The sequence below is a fragment of the Alternaria viburni genome, assembly GCF_023758015.1.
Source record: "Alternaria viburni strain BMP 2772 chromosome Unknown scaffold_8, whole genome shotgun sequence".
NCBI lineage: Eukaryota > Fungi > Ascomycota > Dothideomycetes > Pleosporales > Pleosporaceae > Alternaria > Alternaria viburni.
The window spans coordinates 20,585-45,310 of NW_026055777.1; the positions used below are offsets into that span (position 1 = coordinate 20,585).

Genomic DNA, 24,726 nt, shown 5'->3' on the forward strand with positions numbered 1-24,726 from the left:
ACTCTTACTTAACTAGAACTAACTCTAAAGTAGCCTATACGTAATAATACTCTCTCTTCTCTAAGTCTACTAGAAAAATTAAGCCTACTTTATAGTTAACTAAGAGAAAGTAATTACTCTCTAACTTATAAAGCTCTAGTAATCTACTTTACTAGGCTATATTCTAAAGCGTAATAGCAACTAGTAGTTTCTTCTACTAAGATATACTTTCTCTTAGCTTTAACTCTAATCTTTTAATATATTAGACTTACTATTAGATCTTTAAAAGCTATAATACTCTACTTCTAGATATAGAGCGTAACTATAGAAGATATATATTATAGTTTAGAAACTTATAAAAGCTAATTCTCTTACTACTTAAGAATCTATAAATAAGTTTATTACTCTTTTATAAAATAATACTAATATTCTTCTTATAGCGCTTATAATACCTAAATTTAGAATAAGTGCACTATATAATAATATTCTTAGGTAGAGAGTTCTTTAATATGTTAACTATCTATACCTATACAAAGCTTAATATATCTAGATAAATATCTTATATATAGAAGAGAGATTAGTTTTATAGAAGTTATACTACTATTAATTATATATACTTACTAAAAGGTCTAAGCGCTAATATTAGTATATATAAGAGATAACGTAAATAATAAGAGTATTATAGTGTATTATATATTTATAAATATAAATCTACTCTTCTCTTTAATCTATATTATTACTAGAAACTAAACTTCTACGCACTAAGCCTTACTACTCTTCTATATTTTTTAATAGCTATATCTACCTCTTTACTTTCTTCTAGAGCTAAACCTAAGACTAATTAATATTATTATTATTCTCTAGTTATATTATTACTTTATATAACTCTTTTACTATTAGATAGTAAAGTATTACTAATATATCTAGGTATGTCTATAAATCTAAAATTAGAAAAATAGCTTATATAATAGTTAAGTTAAGTAATAATTAAGATTCTGCGTATAGATCTATCTAGATATAGAATTAAACTTTAATATTTCTTGCTTAATTAGAGCTAGGCCTAATTAGGTAGAAGTTATAGATTTAATTCTTTACACTACTCTCTTCTTTAAAAAGAGTAAGTTCTAATACTTAATATACTTTTTTTTTACTCTATATAATATACTAAGTTAGTATAATTATAATTATAAATATATGCTTGTGTTGCAAAAGCTACGTAGACTAAATAATAGTACTTCTATTATTCTATTAGATTCTATAGACTTCTTATATTCTCTACTTATATTCTTTAGTTATTATTTAGTATATTTAGTTAAGTAGTAGTTATAGAAGATATAGTAATTAGTTATAATAGGTAGAGAATAAGAGATGCGTAGCGCAATAGAACTAAATAGAAAAGCTAGTCTAGTATAATAATTTAGTAAGTAGATAAACCTTTTATACACGCTATTAGACTATAATACTTATTATAGTAGAATTACTAGTAATATTAGAGTATAGCTCTCTAAAGGTAAGACTAGTTATTCTTAGTTACTAATAACTTCTATTAAAGTAGAATAACCTTTAGCGCTTATTTAAAAATCTCTCTAAGATAAATAATCTTCTCTTAGCTATAAACCTAGAAGGCTATTATAGTATAGAGTAGAATATAACTATAGAGGTATTCTTTCTAACTATAAGTTAATGTGTATAGCTAGAGTGTTACGTAAATACTTATAATAAGCTATTAGTAAGGTAATAGCTAATAGAGAATAGACTAAGTATTAGTATTATTAGTTTTTATTAGCTTGCTAAGGTCTTAAACTTAACGTAGAGTAGTAGCTTTATAGAATACGCTTAGTAATACGCTATAACTAGGTCTATACTTCTAATAAGATTTATATAAAGCTTCTAGAATAGGTTATTAGAACCTTTAGAGTAACTAGACTATTATACTAGGTACTATAGTAACTTTTTATAATAAGGCTTTACTATAGAGTTAAATAACTTCTTATTAATTTAGTAGTCTTTAATAGCTTCTATAGTGTAGTCTTTATTATCTTTTATATTAGAATAGATCTTAGTAGACTACTTCTTATTAATAGTCTATTTAGATAGAGAGTTACTTTAATAGAGATATAAAAGCTATAGGTAGAAAACGTTATATACTTTTTCTATAGTAGTAAAAAGCTTAAGTTTATAAGCTATATTATTAATTACGTAGAATACCTTAAAGAGTTCTCTATTCTTAAAGTCTAGAGACTAGTTAAAGTAAGTTATTCTAATGTTACGCGTGTCTAACATAACTTAGTTACTAATATAAAATACTAGTGTAGGTAGGTAGTTATTATTTATATAGTTTATCTACTTTATCTAAGCCTACTCTATAGAGTAATAAAGCTTCTATTATAGCTTATTAAGCTTTAACGTAAGTTAATCTACCTATAACTTATCTATACAAATAGATATAGAGTCTAATATAATAGTAGTTATAGATTCTAAGCTAGACTATAGCTTATATTCTTTTATAGTAAAGAATAGGCTAATACCTATAGAGGCACTTATAGTAGAGTTTACTTTAAACTCTATAATTAGTAAGTAAAAGGCCTAGTTATTCTACTTATAGTTAATATAAGCTCTTAGATACTATTTAAAATATATATTTATATTCTTAGTTTATCTATTAGTTTATAGATAGAATAACGTTAAGTACTTAGAGTGCGTCTCTAGTCTCTAATATAGCCTTTTCTAAAAGTAGCTAGTAAATTAGCTTTCTCTATTAGAGATAATCTTCTCTAGGTATTTTTTTTTTCTTTATACGTACTCTATAAAGGCTTATATAAAAGTATTAACTATAAGTATAGCTATAGAGATAAACTTCTTTTTCTTAGTTAAATAATTAACTACAACTAAGATATTTATAAATATCTACCTATTATATTTATAAAGTAGAAGATAAGTAATAAAATCTATAAAGATATATAACTAATAGCAATGTAGTATAGAGAGTAAATAGAGAAGACTATATCTTCTATTATAGTAACTCTTAGTACGTTTATAGATAAAGTAGTTACGTAAGTAGCGTAAAATATTAGATATTATCTTAGGCTAATAGTACTAACGTGCGAGTCTAAAGTATAACTTATACTTACTACTATATCTACTACAAAAGGTTTAATAAGCTTACTTAATTATCTTTATATAGAGTTAATTAATATTAGAGATAAAGATTCTATTATTAATATATAGAAGATTATTTTTTATCTTATAGTTAGCTAGCTTAATTCTAATATACTAGCTACTATATATAAAGTTATAGAGAATATAATAGAGCTTAGTAATCTTAGCTTTAATAAGCTTCTTAAGTACTCTATTCTCTTCTTTAGCGTACCTATAGTGTATAGCTTATAGTAGGTCTTCTTAAGATATAGAGACGTTATATACACTATTATTAATATTAACTAGCGTAGTATAAAGAGTAGCTATTATTAATACTAACTTAGCGTAGGCTTTACTAACGTAGTTCTTCTTACTAAGCTAGTATATAGCTTATATAAGTTTAATTAGAGACTTAGTAATTCTTTTTAAAAAGTAATAAGCTAAGTATATAGCATATCTACTACTACTATCTTTTTTAAAGTATAGCTAGGTAATATAGACTTTCTTATCTACTTAATCTAGCTTAATAAAAACTTATACTTAGTACTTACGTCTCTTATTATTATAGTTCTTAGAAAGGTCTCTAGAATAGTAGGTAAGAGTATTAGGTTTTATACCTTACTTACCTAGATAATACTTAATTTTAAAGTTAAACTTAGTAAGAAATTCTACTTATTAAGCTTAATAGTAGTTAAGTTATTTATTCTCTATAAACGTTTATAAAGCTTAATAGTTAGAGAGAACTTTTACTAGGTCTCTAGTGCCTATAAGCTTAAATCTCTACTTCTTAAATACTTATATAATAGCTAAGAGCTTTTTATTATATATTTTATAGTTATACTCTATAGATATTATCTTATAAGAGAGAAATATAACTAGGTAAAGTATATTATTAGAGCTCTTTTATAATAGTATAGCTACTATAATAAAGTTAGAGGCGTTAGTTTCTAGCTAGAATTTAAGGTCTAGGTTAAAGTAGGCTAATACTCTAGCTTAAGTAAAGGCCTACTTAATCTAGTAAAATACCTAGTAAGTAGTAGATATCTTTTATAAGAGAAACGTTTTATAAGTATCTAGATCTTTCTAGATAAGAGTAGTAAGAGCTTTAGTAAGATAAGAGAAGCCTTTAATAAATTGCCTATAGAAGTTTATAAACCTAAGAAAAGACTAGATATCTTTAACTATGTAGAGAAAAGACTATCTAAGTATAGTAGTAACTTTCTTAGAGTCTATCTCTACGCTATCTATTATTAAAATAAGACTAAGATACTTAATATACTTAACCTTAAATTAGTATTTCTTAGTATTAAGATATATACTAGCTTCTTAGATTCTTATTAATACCTTTAGAACGTATTCTTTATAGTCTTTTTTATTCTTACTATATATAAGAATATTATTAAGGTAAGCGCTATAGAAGTTATCTAAGTATTCTTTTAGAGTTTTATTAATAAAGATCTAGAATATCTCTAGTATATTATAGAGGCTAAATAGTATAATAAAGTACTTATATAGACTATAATAGGTTTAGAATACTATTTTCTTTTTATTACTATCTTTAATGCAAACTAAGTTAAATATAGTAATAATATCTATAATACTTATAATACTAATCTTATATATATAGGTAAGAGTCTCTTTAATAAAGAGAAGTACGTTATAATTCTTCTTTATAATACTATTTAAGCTGTAATAGTTAATATAAATTTATAATCTACTCTCTAGCTTCTTAATAATAAGAATAGATAAAGTGTATAGAGAGACGCTAGAGTAGATAAAGCTCTTACCTATTATCTTATTAATATAAGCTTTAACTACTTCTATTTCTTATTATATAAGTTTATAGATATAGAGTTAGAGAGCTTTATTACTCTCTATATTAATAGTATAGTTAATTCTAGAATAGCGTAGTAGTAACTTATTAGCTAGATAGACGCTAAAGATGTCTTTTATCTTACTATAGAGCTAGTTAGAAACTAGCTTCTTTAGCTTATTATTAGATAACGTAGACTTATTATATTTCTCTATATACTTCTTAAAGTCTTTCTATAATATAGTAGAGTATTAAGTTATATTATTATAGAAAGATATAAAGGCATCTTCTTCTAGTAGATCTTTTAGCTATTTCTAGTATTAGAGTTCTATCTATATAATCTTACCTAGCTATTATTATATAGTAAGATAGGCTGTATAGGCGCTAATTATTATAATAGAAGCTATCTTACTAAGTTATTACGTTTTACTATTAGAGAGCTTATTTCTATAGTATATAGTATTAGTAATACTATTATAGAGATAGTTAAGGTAGTAGTAGATATAGTTAAAAGTTATAGACCTTTTCTAACTAAAAGAGAGTATAGAACTATAGTAATTAAGCTAGTTTATTCTAAGAATAATATTATAACGTCTAATATTTATAATATAGTATATAACTAGGCTATAATAAAAGCTATACTATATTAGTAACTCTACTACTTCTATAAGTAATTCTATAACAGCGCTATTAGTAAGTGTAAGCTTAATAGGTAATGTCTAGATAATATTAATATAGTTATTCTTAACCTATTATTAGCTAATAAAATAAGCACTTACTCTAGTATTAATAAGGCTAATATTAGTTTTCTATCTCTTAAGTATTTAAAGTTAATACTTAAAGTCTATCTACTTTACTAGATAGAGGCTTTCTATAGTTAAGCGTTTATGCTAAGATAGTAGTATAGCTTTAGAGACATAAACTAGTCTAGATAGTATAGTTATCTCTAATTCTAATACTTTTAAGGTAGTAGCTTCTAGTTATTTATAGTACTCTACTATAAGGTAGATTCTCTTTAGTAATTTACTCTACTTTAGCTTTTAATTATAATTTTATTTAGAAGTATCTAAAAATAAGCTTTAGCTTAAAAGTTAACAAGATATTCTTTATTATCTACTTTACTATTCTTATCTTTAGCGTAAGGTTAATAGTTACTATTAAAGCTATTATTACTAGGTTTGTTATAAATAGCGTTGTTAACTTTATTAAAGTTAGCGTCTATTACGTTTAGTAATAGGCTCTAAATTTAATTAAAAGAGACTGCCTATACTTTAAAGTAATTAGTACTTTAGTAAGTCTTATCTCTATACTTAAAGTAGGCTTTATTCTTAAATAAGATATTACGCTATATATTAGTGCGACTAAATCTAGTAAAGCGCTTAGCTATTTAGGTAGAGCTACGCTTTTAGTTTAGTAAATAGTCTCTAGAAGATTAATATTAAGGCTTATAGATATTATAGTTATTAGAGCGCTTTATAGTAGCTATAGTAGAAGTAGACTAATAATTAATCTTCTTCTAGTCTAGGTTTTAGTCTTACGCTTAGTTTAAGAAGACTACTAAGATTTCTCTATAGAAGAAACTATTAGTAGTAGTAGTAGTAGTAAGACTAGAGTAAAGAAACTAACGCGTATAAGTAATTATTTTATAGTTAGACTTCTTAAGAATAGTATAGACTTTTATAAACTACTATTTTTAAGATATAAAAGTTTTTCTATTCTTCTAAATAAGAGAGTTATTATAGAGTAATAACTTAGCTTCTATCTTCTTCTTATATAATTTAGTAGTAAAGTATAAGTCTAAGGCTTCTAGAATATTAAGAAAGTTCTTAGAACTCTTTACGTTATAATAGATAAGGTTCTAAGTATTACCTTAAATATAAGATTCTAAGTACACTAGAGTAGTATACTTATTTATATAGATATTACACTTATAAATAGTAGTATAGTACTACTTCTTATAGTCTTTCTTATTATCTTTCTTACTATAGAAGATACTAACGTTAAAGAGACAAAAGGTAACTTCTCTACTAGTTTCTTCTACTAAGAATATAGCTTATATATAAAGGCTAATAGCTAGTATATATCTCTAAGCACTATAGTTATAATTATTATTATCTTAGCGCTTATTATAATAGTAGTTAAAGTCTTCTTAGTAAGGTATAGCTTTACGTTTAGCTATAGCTTTATAGTAAGAGTACTTATTATTATTATAGTAAGTGTAGTTATTATTATAGTAATTACTATTAGTAGCGTTCTAATAGAAATAGTTAGTATTATAACGTTACTTAGTAGAGTTGCGCTATTATTCTTTATAGTTAATATAATTAGTGTAGTTATATTAGAAAATAGTATATAGATAATAGTTAGACTTATAAGTCTAAAGCTTTATAATAACTAAGTTATACTCTTACTAGAGTATAGCTATATTGTCTTTAACATTATTATACTTCTTCTAAAGATTATTATAGTTAGTGTCTTTATTAGCGTAGTTAAGAAAGTACTAGATAGACTTCTTCTTTTCTTTAGTAATAAGAGTATATTAGGTTATAGTAAGAGTATATTAATCTTTTAGTTACTACGTATATAGGTCTATAGCTCTCTTTAAGTAATTATAGTTACTTTAAAGCTTCTTTATCTTATTATAGAGATTATTAAGCTTATTCTTATTATCTAAGTTGCGCTCTTTAAAGTTATTAATAGTTTTAGACTACTTTTTAAAAGTTCTAGCTTATACTTTATTAATAGCTTAGAGTTTATTATAGTTTTTAGTAATAGTCTTAAGCTCTTTCGCAATATTATTATAAGATTAGATATCTTAGCTATCTTTATTTTAGTTCTTAGCGTAATAGAGAAAGCGTTTAAGATTCTAGATATAATTTATCTTCTTCTTATAGAGGTTATAAGAGATAGTGTCTAGTAGAAGAGTAGCTTACTACCTAAGAATATTATAGTTCTTAATAAGAATACCTATAGTAGTTATAATATATACTACTACTATATAGAACTACTAAAAGTATTAGTTAATAACTTCTATAAGATAAGCCTTAGTGTTAATAGTAATATAGAGGTAGTTATTAGCGTTTTAGCCTTTCTTAAAGTCTTAGTCTATTATAATAATAAAGCCTAGATTATTATCTTTATATTAAGAGTAAGAGGTATATAGCTCTAACTATTAACTATTCTTAAGTAAAACGTAGATAATATCTAAGAAGTTAGAGGTAATTACTTTAACGTAATTCTTTTAGATATCTAGTTTAATATAAGTATTTATTAGCTTATTATAAGTTATAGGCTCTTCTAGTTTAGAGTTAACCTCTTCTAATTTAGAAGGTAGAGAATGTAGCTCTAAGAAGCTACTCTAGTAGTAGTTAGATTACTAGATCTTTTCTAGAGTAGAGTTCTAGGCTATAGTCTATTAGGTATTCTAGAATAGGCTCTATAAGAGGGCGCTTAGTTAACTAGTTATAATTAAAGCTTATAAGATAGCTAGGTATAGAATATTAGAGATATTATAGCCTAGAGAAGACGTAGCGTAATTTTTTAAAAGTATAATAGAGAGAAAGAAAAATAGATTATTTTTCTTTAGTAAAGGTATAGTAGAGTTTATTAGTAGAATAAAAGATTTAGCGCTCTTATATACTATTATTTACTTATAAGTTTATTATACGTTATAGTAGTTAATATATAATATATAGATTTGCCTTTAACTACTTACTCTAATTAAGGTAAGCTAATTCTCTATTTATTATATTATAACTTTAGCGATAAAGCGTAATATTCTATAATAGTTACTTTCTAGTAGCTAAGTACTCTAATAAAGAGCTTCTAGTAGTACTTATTAGTTACTCTACTTCTATATATTCTTCTAGTATTCTATAATAGTAGTGTAAGTATAGATAGCGCTACTAATTATTATAAGTATTAAGTTTACTTTTTAATTTAGATAGTGTTAGTAAGACTATAGGTAATTATAAGAGAAGTGTAATATTATAGTTATAATAGTAACAGTCGCAAATAAGAAAAGAATAGGTATCTATATTCTAAGTATAGAGTAATGTAGAATAGTGTAATAGTTAAGTTAAGTAATAATTAAGATTCTGCGTATAGGTCTATCTAGATACAGAATTAAACTTTAATATTTCTTGCTTAATTAGAGCTAGACCTAATTAGGTAGAGGTTATAGGTTTAATTCTTTATAGCTTAGCTAAAGAGTTCTTATAATATAGAAACTAATATTAGCTCTAGCTTTATATTACTAGTATAGATAGATACTCTTTAGAGTAGTAGAAAGAAATAGCTATTATTAGGCGTTCTCTATACCTACTATATTTAACTATATATAGACTAATTCTATAAAGAATATAATCTTAGCTTAAGCTATCTAAGAAGACTAGATCTAAAAAACTATAATAGAGTTTATTCTAGAAACATTTCTAGTTCTATTACATAACTTAATACTTACTAAACCTACTAGAAGTAATTATATTACTAATATAAACTTACTCTAGTTATTTATATACTTTAAGTAAGTACTAGTATTATAGGCTATATCTATAGTATTAATATAATAAAGACTATTAATAAGTCTTTACTATACTTTTAGACTACTATTATATCTAATTATTACCTTAGTCTACACTAATATTAAACCTAGTATTATTTTCTATACCTATTCTTAACGCTAGACACTATATCTATAGAACTTACAAAACGTAGTATATAACGTCTACTAAAAGATATATTAGAGAAAAAAAAAAAGTAAGTAGTATAATAATTATATATACTATAGATATATAGTATTTTTAAAAAACTTTCTAAGCTATTTAATTTTATTTAAAGAAGAAAAGCTACGCTAAAAAAATAAGTCTAAACCTTAAAGTATTAAGTAATAGTAGCTTACTACTCTTACTACTAAGTAAGAGAGTCTACTACTATATAACTAAAGCACTATTAGAAGTTTTTCTTCTAGTATACTAGGCTCTAATCTCTCTTACGTAATCTATCTTATATACTAGAACACTATTATAAAAAAACTTAGAGATATCTATTCTTTAGAGTAGCTTTTTTAGAATTTTAAAATACTTATTAATTATTATAAGACTAATATAACTACTATTACTCTATCTAGACTTCTTGCTATATCTCTAAATAACTATACTAACTATAGTTAGTAATTTTATAAGTTTAACTTTCTTCTCTAATTTATCTACTAAAGTATATAGTTAAAGTTACTTAGCTTTAAGTTAAAGAGTACCTAGTTACTAAAGATAGTAGAGCTAAATCTATACTCTTTCTTACTTTTAAGATATAGTTACTATTAGAGAATAATTAGTAGGCTAATACTATACTATTATAATAATTAAAAAGATACTTAGTATAGAAAAGCTATATCTAGCTAAAGCAAGTTGCGATAGCTACTTAGAATTCTTAACTAATCTTAACTTTAGTTCTAGAATAATATAAATTCTATACACTAAGATTACTTTATATTTATTTAGCTTTAGTAGAAGTACTAGAGGTAGCGTGTCTAAATATCTACGTAACTACTTCTTATAGACGTATAAAACCTATAATCTTAAGAGTATTAAGTAGCTTAGTAAACTAATTTATCTAAGTAATCTCTAGAATCTACTTAGCTTTTAGTATAACACTAGTGCTAAGCTTCTTATTACTCTTAGATAAGCATTTTATTATTATTCTTTAAGTGTAGAGTAGTATATTCTAGAATAATAGACTATTAAAGAGATATATAAGTTAAGAAAACTCTTAGTAAAGCTTTATAAAAAGTTTTAAAAGCTATTAACTACTTCTAGAGAAAGACGTTATAGTCTAGAGACTAGTAAGTCTAAATTATAAGTGTCTTAAAGATAGAGTTAAGAATATAATTATATCTACTCTAGTAGAATAAAAGTCTATTAAGAAGAGTTAGGTCTCTAGGTAAGATAAATATTAGATTAAACATGCTCTTTATTATACTTAGGTAAGATCTAAGAAGCGTAAGCTAGTAATTAAGTAGTAATAAATTTATATTAACTATAGATATAATAATATAGGTATTCTAACTAATATAATAATAGTAATACATAAGCGCTTAGGTATATAGTTAGTAGTTAGGTTTATAGCTACTTCTTTCTAATATATACTAATCTACTAAAGATATCTTTTCTCTTCTTAGTCTTATTATTACTTTCTTTCTACTCTTTTATTTCTATAACTATTATTTTACCTTCTTCTAAACTTTTACTTATATAACTATAAATATTTCTCTTTTCTATAATAATAACGTTTTATAGCTTATATAGAGTTTTCTTTAGTTAAAGTAGTAGATAGTTAGACTATATCTATTCTCTATTAATAGATATAATAGTCTTATTTCTTTTATAATTATCTTATTACTAGACTTTATTAGTAATAGCATTAATAAGTAGACTAAGTATCTTATTCTATATAACCTATTAAATTACAAGAAATATATACCTAGAAAGATTACTCTTAGTAGACGTTGCCTTCTAAGTATTATTTTTAGCTAGTAGAATATAGTTTTTTCTTCTAATAGTAATAGATATCTTATTAATAACTAGAGCTATAGTTAAACTTATTAGCTTTATAGTTTTAATAATAGTTAACTAGTATTATCTTAGCCTATAATTATTAGAAGGTAGTTTAGATAGCGCCTAGTCTAGTAAATCTACTCTTTTACATAGTTTCTTATATTATACGTAAATATTAGCTCTCTAGAGCTAGTCTCTAGCTATCTATACCTACTTAAAACTATTCTTAGTACTAGGCCTTAACTCTAGGATAATATCTTAGAACTATAAAAGATTCTTTCTCTCTATCTAGTAAAGGCTAAGTTTATTAAGAATAGCTTCTAAGAAAGGTTAGCATTCTAAGAACCTTAGAAGTATTAGCTACTTCTAGCTATCTAAAGTAACTAGAAAGCTTTCTTATTTCTATAGAGAAGGTAGAATAGTAATAGAAAATATAGCTATAGATAGTAACTCTTAGACTTACTAGCTTTTATTAAAGCTTAGAGCTTACTAACTATAACTAGAAGAGAACATTTAAAATAAGGTATAGAGTAGAGTCTAGTTCTAAATCTATATAGAGATTAGTAAGTTAAAGTAATAGTAAAAAGAATATAGTACTATAGAAGTTTATTTACTAGTATAGTATCTATAGTAAAGACTTCTCTATCTTCTATTCTTCTACTAGTTTTTTTCTAAATCTTTTATAAACTTATATCTATAGAATAGATCTAGATATGCCTCTAGTCTATTAGTGTCTCTAGTAGATAATAATAAATTAGTAAGGCTATTATTAGAGAGTTTAAGGTTACTATTATACGTATATAATAAGTATACTTAACTTATACTAAGAAGAGATTCTCTAGTAAAACTATAGAGTCTAGAGAGTATTAGTAATATAAGATAAATAGAGTTACTAGAGTAAATTAAAGAACTAATAAATTCTTATAGATAGAAACACGTATCTATCTATTATTTATTAAAAAGTTAGAGTTTATAGTAGTAATTAATTAGAACTAACGTATTATCTATATATTAGAGTATAATAGATAACTCTATATACCTAGATAAGTAGATAGCCTATTCTTTCTCTAGCTAGCTTAATATTACTTACTCTTTCTTATATTAATAATTAGAGCTATAATAAGCTCTTATTATAAGTAGCGTATTAATATAGAGTTAGTTAAGAATATTAAAGGTTATCTTCTACTTATTATAGAATAGATAGTAAAGTTTCTTACTTTCTAAAAGCTATATAGTATTCTTATAACTAACCTTAGCAAAAATAGAGTTAATATAGAGCTTATTAGAAGTTTATATATATTTTTATATCTCTTTATTATAGAAAACGCCTTTAAGTAGTTTACTAATAAACTTTATCTAGGTTCTAACTATACTACTATAGATAGTAGGTTTATTATTAATTTACTATATAATTTTCTATACAAAGACTTAATATTAGCGCTAAGGTAGACTAAGAAATAGTTAAAATACCTAAAGCTAAAGCTACTTTAGATATACTAATTTAATATAAAGATAGATATTATTAATCTAAAGCTAGGTTAATAGGCTCTATTCTTTATAGTAATAGTCTCTAAATTTCTAAAATATCTCTATATTATTCTACTACGCTGCTAGATTAATCTTAATATAGTAAACTACTAACGTATAAGAACTAGAGTGTCTTTACTACGTACTAATTAAGAGATTATATTTAATAATCTTTTAGCACTCTTTGCTATATATAAAGATTAGGTTTATAATACTCTTACTTTTATTTTTTATACCTTATAGAGTAAGGTAATTTATATTAATCTAACTAATAGAGTTAAATTCTATAGCTAGTGTATACCTAACTCTAATATAATAATATATAACCTTTTTAAAGTTTATTTAAAATTATAGAATTTATTAAAAGATACTATTAACTAGTTATTAGATTTCTTAGAAAACGTACCTAATATACGCATTACCTTTAATTCTATAGAGCTACTAGTATATAATATATTTCTTATTAACTAGAAGAAAAACGTATTATATAATATAGAGTATAAGTATACTATATAAAGAAGTAATATAAAGTTTAATAAAGAATAGATTAATTCTAAGTTTAACTAGCACTTTCTCTTCTACTAATCTAAAGATAACTTAGTTATCTATACTTATTATAATAAAAATAATCTAGACTTAATAGTTATAGACTCTTACATAATTAACATAACTAAACCTAGTAGTAGTTTATAATTTAATAACGCTATAAGAGTAAATAGTTATATAGTAATATTAAGGCTTTATACTAAATAGAATAGTATTACTAACTATAATTCTATAGTACTAAAGAGCTTTAGTAATAAGAGTTCTAGTAACTACACTACTAGCGTCTCTGTAGTAGAAACTTAGACTAGTTTTTTATTTTATAATAAAATTAATAAGTAATATTATAAACTAGGCTACTATAGCTATATTATTTTATATAATTACCTATATAGTAATATAATAATAGTTAAATATACCTAGCTTACTAAGAAAGTAAAAAAGTATAAGACTAGTAGTATACTCTCTATATCTTTAGTAGGTAGTATATAGACTAAAAGATATATTATAATAAGATTTCTCTTTTATTATACGCTAGTAGACTCTAAGTTAGCTAATAAAAAGTTAACGTTATAACTATTTAAGCCTACTATAACTATAAACTAGAATTCTTCTACTTATATAGTCTAAGACTTTGTCTACGTTGTAATAACTAGACGTATTTCTATTTTAGGCAAAATTTCTAGCTTAGATACTACTATTCTTTTTTTATCTACTAAAATAAGTATTTTACTAGACTTAAGAGATTATAAAGAATATAATATAAGAGATCTACTAAGATAATAGATCTACTCTTAGTCTTAAGTATTTAGTAGAGATCTTTAAGATAGTAACCTCTAGTTATTACTACTTAATTACTCTTTCTTAAAGAATAGTGTAAAGCCTCTAAGTAGGCTCTATAACTTTAATAATAGTTTAGTATATTAATACTTTTGTAATTTCTTTAAGTAGAGTAATTCTAGTATACTTATAACTATTTATAGACTATTAAGCGTTCTATAGTAGTAATAGAATTATAGAAACCTATAATTAATAAATAACTTCTCTCTTTATTCTATATACTAGTAAGTTATAACTTAAATATTCTTCTCTATCTTTTACTAGAGTGTATCTAGCTATAATCTAGATATTTTACTAACTCTTGCTAGACTACTACAGCGTATTTTAGCTAGCTAGAGTTATCTATATAGGCTCTAAATAAGCGCTTTTATTATTAAATACTAGAAGAAATTCTAGAAGAAGTATAATAAAATCTAATTAATAAGAAAAAGCTAGAAATATATTCTTCTTAAATATCTTGCTATATATTACCTTATAAATAAATCTAACTTTAGAATTACGCTATAAGATCTAATTATATTATCTAGTCTTACTATAGGCTTTAAGCTCTATTATAATTACTATCTAAGTAAAAAGAGCTATAGATTTCTCTACTCTAATCTTATATATATATTATCTAATAAAAACTATAGTTATAGAGAGTGCTATAAACGCTAAGTAATAAATATAAAGTTTATTTCTTATATAATTATACGCTTTCTATATAAACTTATACAAGAACTCTATGTATTTACTACGTTCTAAGCTTATATTCTATATTATAAGTATTAGAAATCTAAAGAGATATATAATAATAAAATAGAATTATATAATAGATATAAAGAGATATAGGCTCTCTATAAAAGAGAAGCTTATACTACCTACTATAAGAATAGAGATAAATAGTTTTACTCTTAAAACTATAACTAGACATATTATAATAATAGCTATACTAACGTTATTTTCTATTTTAGAAGTAAAGAAAAGTATAATATATAGTAGGTAGCGTAGAAGGCTATTATTAGAGAGAATGCGCGTGTTACTATATGCATTAAATATTAGTATAATATAGAAGATTGTCTATATACTAATAATTAGGTCTATTCTCTCTATTAGCTATAAATTAATTAGAGTAAAAAGGTAGCATATAAATAGCTAAGATGTAATAAGTTTGTTATATACTCTTAGAAGAAGTGCACGCTTACTTATGCTACTTAAGCATTTAATATAGAAAACCTAGACAGATAGGTCTTTTCTTAACTAAGAAGAGGTAAGTATATAGTTTCTTAGTTCCTATATAATTAGTAGTATTTAAATTTAACTTTTACTTTCTTAACTATTTACACACTTTGTACCGCTACCTTATAGTCTATAGTCTCCGTGGGAGGTCTGATACGCCCTAAGTAATAGTTCACTCATACTACGTTTGTGTATAACGCGCTGATGTGGTACAGCTGAGTTGGGTGATAGGAAGCTTGTGATAAGTTCGCTGCACTGGGTGAGTTAGACGCTGGGCTCTTAACACCGTCAGCGCGCACATACCGTCGCTGTCCGCGGTAAGACCAAGTTTGAAGAGGCCCCCGCACTCATGAGATCAGCTCCGGTTGCGTAGTCATCCTTATGCGCCACCTCATATAATGTTGCTGGTATGTCGAGCTCGCGTGAGTTTCTTGGTGCCATGAAGACGCGGTCCCGATCGCGCGAGGGAGCCAATGGGGAGATAGTAACTGGGGATCCTCCCAGGGCAGTCACAATATGACCTTCGTCTATAGCAGGCGAGACAACACTGGCGCCATCGAGCTCTGGTGTGGTCGGCGGGAAATACGAGGGAACAGGTGTAGCTGTTGGCCTGAGAGAACATGCTTCAGATTCCAGATCGCTCGTCCGGCCGTAAGTTTCCATTTGCGCAGTGATTTTCTTCAGCTTTCGAATGTCGCTCTTGTAACCTTTGATGTCGAGCTTGAAGAGAATAATCTCCCTAACGTAGAAGTCGACCTCCTGTCGCAAGCTCTCCATCTGCACATCCGGAGTATCGGCAAGAGCCTTTCCCTTCTGTTTAGATTGCTCCCTCCTCAAGCGCTCGTGGAGCCTATCCATCCACCTATCGATGTCTTCCCGTCTCGCAATGGAGGCAAGCTCCGGCCAGCTGTCTTCCCCTTCCCTAGCCATGTGAAGCTTCATTGCCGCATGCCGTCTGATTTCCGCTTGCAACAAGATTTTATGATGCTCTAACTGCCTTTCCACTGTATAAATGACCCTGTCCTTCTCCTCAATTACGGATTCGCGATTCAGGATTGCGGCTCGAAGTCTTTCCATATGCGTGTCTGGGAGGTGTGTGCCTGAACGACCGGCAGTTGTCTTGTGCTCCTGTTCTAGCTCGCTGCGTGCTCGTCGTAGCTGTTCTCGCTCCTTCTCCAGTTTCGCAATGCGATGATCTTTCTCCCTGACCTGGTCTTGCAGACGCTCAATGTGCGCAACGAAAGAAGCTAGCGTTGCGTTCTCTTGCGAGTCAAGTTCGGAACTGATAGGCGAAGCGCTCGAGAAGACCGTACTCATACTCATACGTCCATCGGAAGCTGGGTGACTCGTGCTAGGTGGTCCTTTGGAGGTGAGATCGAAGGGTGATTTCCCGTTCATCAAATTCGAAAGTTGCTCTTCCGCGTCCAGTCGCTCAGTGTTGGCGATCTCGAGACGGCTCTCGAGATGATCAATAGTGTTTTGCAGAGCCTGCGTGGATTTGGCAAGCTTGTCAGCATGCGCCGCCTTGTCCTCGAACTCAGCACATCTCATCTCGGTCAGTCCTAGTGTCGAACGAAGCTCTCTCTCGCTTTTCTTCGATTCGTTCAACTTCGCCATCAATGATTCGATCTGCTGTTGGAGAGCGGCATTGTTTTGTCTGTACTGATTCAGCTCTGGAAGCAGGTTCCGAGTTGTCGTTTCTGGTCGACGTGTGGCGCTGAGCTTCCGCTTCAAGCTCTCCTGGCAGTCCAAATTAGCAGTCGGTTTCAGAAGGAGAGCGGGTGTATCATTACCATCTCTGGGCTGCTTTCTGATCGCCGGTGTGAACGCTGTTTGCTTTCAAATCCGACCGGACAGACAAAGTCGGGGTCTTCAGCAATCGGCGGGGTTTCGCGAATCGACGTGTGTGGCAGCTCAGCGCTATCCGAGACAAGCGAAGTATTATTCCTCGACACTAGACACGTTTAGCATGCTGAACTGATAGCTGGTGTCACGGATGCACAGCTCGAAAAGCCCTACTGATCGATCTAACCCGTTGAGAGAGATCGTCTTCACAAAGCAGTGAAGTATAGTGGTGGACTGAGCAGGAATACTTGGAAGGGTACTCACCCTGGTGCAGGCCGTGCTTGCTGTTCTGCTCTTGAAGCAACCGAATGTGATCTTTCAAAGATGCAACCTCCGCAGAGTGTGCGTCCACGAGGCTTGCAACTTGTGCTTCGTGCGACGATCTCAAGGCGGCGAACTGAGATTGTAGGACGGAGTTTGTCCGATTCTGTGTGGCAATGATCGCTTTTAGCTCGTCGATCTGGCTGCTGCGCGTCGATGAATTGGTCGCAGTAGACGCCTGGGTATAGTTAGTATTTGGATGCAATACATGCTGGGCAGCTGAAACGGCCCGAATTGGCCATTACGAGGCAGAGAAAGAGGCATGGCGATGAGACTAGAGTGGTGACGGTTTGTGCAAGTGCCGCCCGCGCAACATGAGAATGTGAAACCTGACACCACCACTATTCGCCTGCCAGGCCTCCGATCCGTGGATACAACAATACATTGCCAGCGAGCAGCCAGATGCCATGACCTAACGGCAGAGAAGTACATCTAACTCAGGCACACATCGTCGCATCAGAGTTGGAGATGGTACACAAAGAAGTTCTGAAACTGTTTCGTTATGCAGTCTTCTTGTTTGTCCAGTAAACACGCCTCTACCAAGAAACAAACAGCACTCACTTCATTTTGACTGCTGCGTCGGCGCTTCTCGGTATCCCGATCACGAACTTTCTTCTCTTGGACCTGCCGCATCTGACTAGAACCACGCCTGTCGCTTCTGTTTGTCGAAACCTTTCCGTCCATAGCAGAGAGCGCAGTAATCAGGTCCGGTCTCGAACGTCTCCGCATTCCGGTTTTGTTCAAACACTTGTCATCCAATGCCGCTGGTAGGCCGGCTTGGGCCATAACGCGTGAATCAAGTGCATCGCTGGTGGGAACGTTTCTCATGATGCTATACCGCGAGCTTAGTTCTGGAACGCTTCTCGTATGATTCAATGGTGACGGGACCAAATCCAATGCATTCAAGCATGTACTCCCATGGCTCAAGCGCTTGTCAGGCGGGTGACTCTCCCTTCGAAAGAGCTGGATTGTGGGTTGGACGGACAGTGAAGTCGTACAGGATGGAAACCCTTGATTCTCTAAGAGAAGAGAACCAGGGAGCTCAGCGGGTAGTTCTGCAATCGATGGTACCGAGGCGGACCGTGGGCGACTGGGCAGAGGCTTTTCTATGGAGGCAGATCTCGAGCATGCAATCGTGCTGGGCACCGGAGAGCGCAACATATCGCTAGACGCAGTCTGGAGGGTCGTGATAGTCCGAAACACGGCTGTATCGTACTGGGGTGTGACAGGACTGGATACATGTTGTCTGTCGTCCGATGGAAAGATGACAAGGTTGGCTGAACGTCGTTTTTCAACTTTCAGCGTAGTCTGGAGGAGATGATTAGCGAATGGTTAGGCACCACAAGACAGCTGCAGACACCGACTTCCGGACGGCCGCTGACATTGGTGTACGGGTCGTCTCGTTGTGCATAAGACGCCGTTGTCTTTGCCAGCGCACTGACATGACTCTGTGCCTGTTATCGTACCTTTGCTTCAACGTCGGTGTTGCACTCGGGCTCAATCGACTCAATCGATAGCAACCCCCCAGTGCGATAGTAGGGCTCCGAACTAGACTGGCGTTTTGACCAGGAAAGGATTCGCTTGGACGGCATTGCGCGATCGTTGCGCACGCCGCACTCAGTAGCAGTAATACAGCGGAGGCATGGAGATAAGATGGAAAGTACAGGCGCTCGGGCTACGATATGGTGCGAAGAGAGAGAGATAGGCGGAAAGGCAATCGCCAGAGAGTTTGCGGGCACTGGGACGATGGTTTGGCTACGTTTGCAAGGCGCCCATCTTGGCCGCCTTCATAACGCCCGCTGTCATGTTTCGGGGCTGCAAACCACGCCGTACCTGTCTGGATCCGGCTGAAGACGCTGCTGCAGGGGCCAAATGGGCCGACTGGGTGGGAGAGAAACACAAGCTCCTTGCATATCGTATACATAGGCGCCTTGGAGTGGATAGTGGCGCCGCCGTGTACATGCAGCGAATAGACGAGATGAAGATGAGGCGCGGTAGCGCGACGCCGTGACGAAGTTGCAGGAAGCTTGGGCCTCTGGGGAAGTCGCGACCGACAGCTTCAATCGCTAACCGGCTATTGCGTACTAGTCACATTCCTTTCTGCTTCTTTGCGCAGCCCACTACTAATTACGGTGTAATGGTCTAGCCGGCTACCACCGCAGTGCAGGCGACTTGGCACCGCCCCCAGGAAGCCCGTTGACGTTGGCTGTATCCACCAGCCACTAGAGAAAAAGTTGGGATCGTCATTGCGCCCCCAATCTCGACACCGCGACTGCGCCCCAGTGCTCAGCAATCGGGCCCGATATGGCGAGAGACCTGTCGCCCTACAGCGCGCGACGGCTGCTTACGCAACAGCTAGTCCAAGGCCAGACTGCCTCGCCCCCGGCAGTCGCAAGCAGGAACGGAAGCCCGAGCAGGTTGTCGAGACATGTATCCGAACGCGTTGGGAAGGAGCCTTCGATAGCATCTGGTCGCCGCTCGAGAAGTCGATCGAGAGAGAGGAAGCCCGAGGACGTACCGAACGCCCGTGAGCCAAAGGCCACGACAGTCGAGCCAAGCGCTGTCCGCAGGCGGGAACGGTCGCCGGAACCATACAGGAAGCCACGAGGCTCCTCCAGAGAGAAGAAGCGCGATGGATCAAGAGAGCGGAGGAAGGACCGATCCAGAGACAGGCGACGAGACCGGTCACGCGACAAGAGGCGAGAAAGATCGGGCGACAGAAAGAGAGATCGCTCGAGGGACAGAAGGCGCGATCGCTCGCACGACAAGGACGGAGACAGGAACAGAAAGCGCGATCGCTCCACGGACAGACACAGCCGGCGAGATCGCTCGCGCTCCAGAGAGCGACGCCGCCGCGACAAGTCCAAAGAAGGCAGACGTTCACGCTCGCCCATACCGTACCGTTCTCGCAAACCGCGCACCCGCTCGCCCTCTGCATCCACATCTCCACCGCCGAAACGTCACCGGCGCACACGCTCTCCATCGCCCTCGCGCTCACCGCCGCCCCACAAGCGGGCCAAACAACCGCTACCTTCACAAGAAGTCTCCTTCCGGGGGCTTGACGACTCGGCCCAACCACCCTCCAAGTATGGCGGCGCACCGCCTGACAAGGAGAAGCCCAACTTCAAGCCTACTGGCGCGCTAGCCAAAGCTGCCAACCGCGTAGAAGGCACCAAGATCTCCCTCAAGTACCACGAGCCGCCCGAGGCACGCAAACCGCCCGCTTCACAACCCTGGCGCATCTTCGTGTTCAAGGGCGACGATGTGCTAGAGACCATCGAACTCTGGAACAAGAGCTGCTGGCTACTGGGACGATCTCGGGAAGTCGCCGATTACGTTCTCGACCACCCTAGCTCAAGTGGACAGCACGCAGTCATCCAGTTCCGGTACATACAAAAGACGGTGGAAGATGAGTTCGGTGTCAAGAGCCACAAGGGAAAGGTCAAGCCCTACATCATTGACCTGGAAAGCAGTAATGGCACAGAGCTCAACGGAGAGGATCTCGAGGCGAGTCGCTACTTTGAGCTGAGGGACAAGGACATACTCAAATTTGGAGGCAGTGAGAGGGAGTACGTCGTCATGCTGCCACCAGCAGAGTCTAAGTAGGAAGGAATGAACATAGCAGAAGACACAGACGACCATTGCGCAGTTGCAATAACAATTGCGGGTGTCACATACAAATCTCTCGCTGTCATAGAAGCTGAGTCCAGATGTACATAATAGAGAAAAAAAAACATGTCAAATCATACGTGGATGAATATCACCAAGGGGGTGGGGTGTGTCGCTATGTATCGAAGATGAAGCTAACATTGCCATTATGTCTCGAATGTGCTCCAAACATCATCAGTGGCCTTAGACAGAATTCATCTGAGGCATATTGACGTTGGGGTACGCGATCCCCTTGATAAGTTTCGTGTTAAATCAATGTGCGCGCCGAGTAGGTGAATGTGATGACCGTACTAAAGCTTCCTCGGGCTAGCTATCGTGCTCCGAACTCAGCAGCCTCGGATCGCATTCTATTCTCCGTCGCACTTGTCTTGATGATGCAATGATGGGCGTCCGGACGTGGAGAGCGGCGCGTAATCAGGTACAGGGTCCAGTGTACGACAAGGATGCCGCCTCCCGACTTGGCAGGAACCGCCGTCATCAGCCTCCCCACAGTTCGTAATGCGCAGACATCGTCTTGCGCGTCCGTCTTCTTCCCTTCTTTATACCCCTTTTTACTTAATTCTTGTAATACACCATGGCGCTTTTGCGACGCTATGGGCTATACACCGTCCTCGCCGTGGGCTTCCTGTACATGCTTTGGTCCCTCAGCTTTCCATACGAGCAGCCTGGCGACGCGCCTGTAAACGCCGACAAAGGCCCGGAGAGCCAGCAAAGCCAACAACCAAAGAAAGAGCAAAAGTACAAGTCTTTCGATTGGACAAAGGTCCCCTTCAAAAACCGCATCGAGTCCCTCGTTCCACTACCAGCCGGCGAACCGAAAGCCTTACCACCCATACAATTCAACTTTGGACAAGAAGATGCTACGGCCAAGAACATACGCGAGACGAGGAAGGAAGAGGTTAAGAAACAATTCCTGAAATGCTGGAAGAGTTACAGAAGCCACGCATGGATGCACGACGAAGTCCGACCTATAAGCGGAGAGGCAGCGGATCACTTTGGAGGCTGGGCGGCCACCCTCATCGACGCGCTCGACACACTATACATAATGGGCTTTGAAGAGGAGTTCTCGTCCGCCATCAAGGATATCGAACAAATCAACTTTGGATACACCGATTTGGACCACATCAATGTGTTCGAGACGAACATACGGCATTTGGGTGGTCTTCTGGCAGCTTTCGAGCTTAGCGGGGACCAGAGGTTATTGAACAAGGCGAAGGAGGCGGGCGAGATGCTATACCATGCATTCGACACACCCAATCACCTACCAATCACGCGATGGCAGTTCCGTGCAGCGGGCGAGGGCAAACCACAGGTAGCGGACGAGCAGGTCCTCCTTGCGGAGATCGGAAGTCTGACCATGGAGTTCACACGTCTCTCGCAATTGACCGGGGACCCGAAATGGTACGACGCGGTCAACAGGGTAACCAGACTTCTCGAAGAACAGCAGGACAAGACCAAGCTACCGGGCATGTGGCCTCTCATTGTCAACGCTCGAACTGCGGACTTCACTGCTGACAGTGGGTTCACCCTGGGGAGTATGGCTGATTCAACGTACGAGTATATTGGCAAGCAATATGCGCTGCTCGGTGGTCAAGACGCCATCTATCGCAAGATGTACGAGAGAGCGATGGACACGGCATCCAAATATGCCTTGTTCAGGCCATCAACCCCAGAGAACTCCGACATGCTCATGTCAGGATTTGTCCGTGCCGAAGGTGCGACGACGGCGTTGGACCCAGAGATGCAACACTTGGCATGCTACACAGGTGGCATGTTTGCCCTCGGCGGAAAGCTATTCCAGAACGACGAACATGTCACGATCGGTCGGAAGTTGGCAGACACTTGTGTTTGGGCCTACAAGGCATCGCCCGCAGGTATCATGCCCGAAGTATCGCATCTCCTCATGTGCGACAACACGACAACCTGCGTATGGGACGAGAAAGCATGGCTCGATGGTATACTATCCCGGACATCTAATGCTGCGGACGAAAAGGATCCGTTGAAGAACATTGCGAACCTCCGCCTCCCCAGCGGCTTCATCAGTGTCGATGATAGAAGGTACATTCTCAGGCCGGAGGCTATCGAGAGTGTCTTCATCATGCACCGCATCTCAGGGGAGCAGCAATGGCAAGCTGCTGCATGGGATATGTGGACGGCTATACAGCGCTCCACAGACACTGACATCGGTAACTCTGCATTGATAGACGTATCTGCCGACTCTCCACCGAGAGCGGACAGCATGGAGGTAAGTCGTCTCTTAGTTTCTTGTCAGAAGACATCGAGCGTGTACTAACACGCCTACAGAGCTTCTGGATGGCGGAAACGCTAAAGTACTTTTACCTGACGTTCAGCGAGCCAAATGTCATCAGCCTGGACGACTGGGTCTTCAACACCGAAGCCCATCCCTTCCGCATCCCGAAACCAAAGGCAGCGTAACACGCATAACGGCCACATTGTTCATACACACGGTCACATACAGCTTTTCTGGCGTGACTTGGGAAAAAATATACCCGTAATTTATACAATGATATTCGTAATTTCATGGAGACAACTGAGCTCTTGCTTGTTTCCTTTCTTTCTTATTCATACACCATCTCCTCATAGACAGAGATGCATGTCTAGTGTGTACCGTAGTTAGGTCCACCGATGCCCTTCTCACCGGGCTTGTTGGCGCTCGGGTCGACGCCGACGTTTGAGTTTCCGCTGTCTGAAGCTACGGGCGCTTCGCCGGGCGCGTGGCCTTCCTTCGCTGCGGGTGCGTTTGAGGCACCGAGACCTTTGCCTGTCATATTTGTTAGCATGACATCCCCGCAGAAGTTAAGGAGAGAATGTAAAACGTACTCTCAGCCTCCTGCTTGTTGAACTTGTCTGAAGCAGCATTGCTCTGGCCAGGTGTCTTGGAGTGAGGCATGTTGGTTGTTTGGTGTGTGGTTGCGGGTAAACGTAGAATTTGTGTTATTCGCAGTGAGTTGAAGTGAAGTGCAATGTAGATGAAGTTCCAATGCTAGAAGACACGCGACGTTTTCTTTGTTTTTGTCGCTCCCATCAGCCTAGTCGTGGCTGTGATGTCACTTTATTCATGATATCATCAGTATGGTGTTAGGATGCGAAAGGGTCCACTTTAGCGCTAGATGCAGGTACGCGATCGCGATGCGCTACTTATCATCGATACTGTTTCGGCGCCAGCATCGAGCTACCTCAAGTGCGGTATGGAGAAGCATAGGGCAAGCTGTATGTATCAAGTTTTCGATAATAAATGCTCATCGCTGGTTCACACGCTAC

The 24,726-nt window shown here is 34.6% G+C and overlaps 4 protein-coding genes across 4 annotated transcripts; 2 read left to right on the forward strand and 2 right to left on the reverse strand.

Moving 5' to 3' along the window:
- Positions 1-15,785: 15,785 nt before the first annotated feature.
- J4E79_004439 (uncharacterized protein) lies at positions 15,786-18,561 on the reverse strand (the record flags this gene model as incomplete). Its single annotated transcript, XM_049353324.1, has 5 exons — positions 15,786-15,824; positions 15,913-17,349; positions 17,403-17,563; positions 17,719-17,953; positions 18,337-18,561. The coding sequence occupies 5 exons, from the start codon at positions 18,559-18,561 to the stop codon at positions 15,786-15,788; spliced, it is 2,097 nt and encodes a 698-aa protein (XP_049211772.1).
- A 1,518-nt stretch (positions 18,562-20,079) lies between these two features.
- Positions 20,080-21,381, forward strand: J4E79_004440 (uncharacterized protein; the record flags this gene model as incomplete). Its single annotated transcript, XM_049353325.1, has 1 exon — positions 20,080-21,381. One exon carries the CDS (start codon positions 20,080-20,082, stop codon positions 21,379-21,381), a length of 1,302 nt encoding a protein of 433 aa, XP_049211773.1.
- A 637-nt stretch (positions 21,382-22,018) lies between these two features.
- J4E79_004441 (uncharacterized protein) lies at positions 22,019-23,880 on the forward strand (the record flags this gene model as incomplete). The annotated part of the gene is made up of 2 exons (XM_049353326.1): positions 22,019-23,689; positions 23,749-23,880. The coding sequence occupies 2 exons, from the start codon at positions 22,019-22,021 to the stop codon at positions 23,878-23,880; spliced, it is 1,803 nt and encodes a 600-aa protein (XP_049211774.1).
- Positions 23,881-24,062: 182 nt separating this feature from the next.
- Positions 24,063-24,355, reverse strand: J4E79_004442 (uncharacterized protein; the record flags this gene model as incomplete). Its single annotated transcript, XM_049353327.1, has 2 exons — positions 24,063-24,226; positions 24,286-24,355. The coding sequence occupies 2 exons, from the start codon at positions 24,353-24,355 to the stop codon at positions 24,063-24,065; spliced, it is 234 nt and encodes a 77-aa protein (XP_049211775.1).
- Positions 24,356-24,726: the final 371 nt, after the last annotated feature.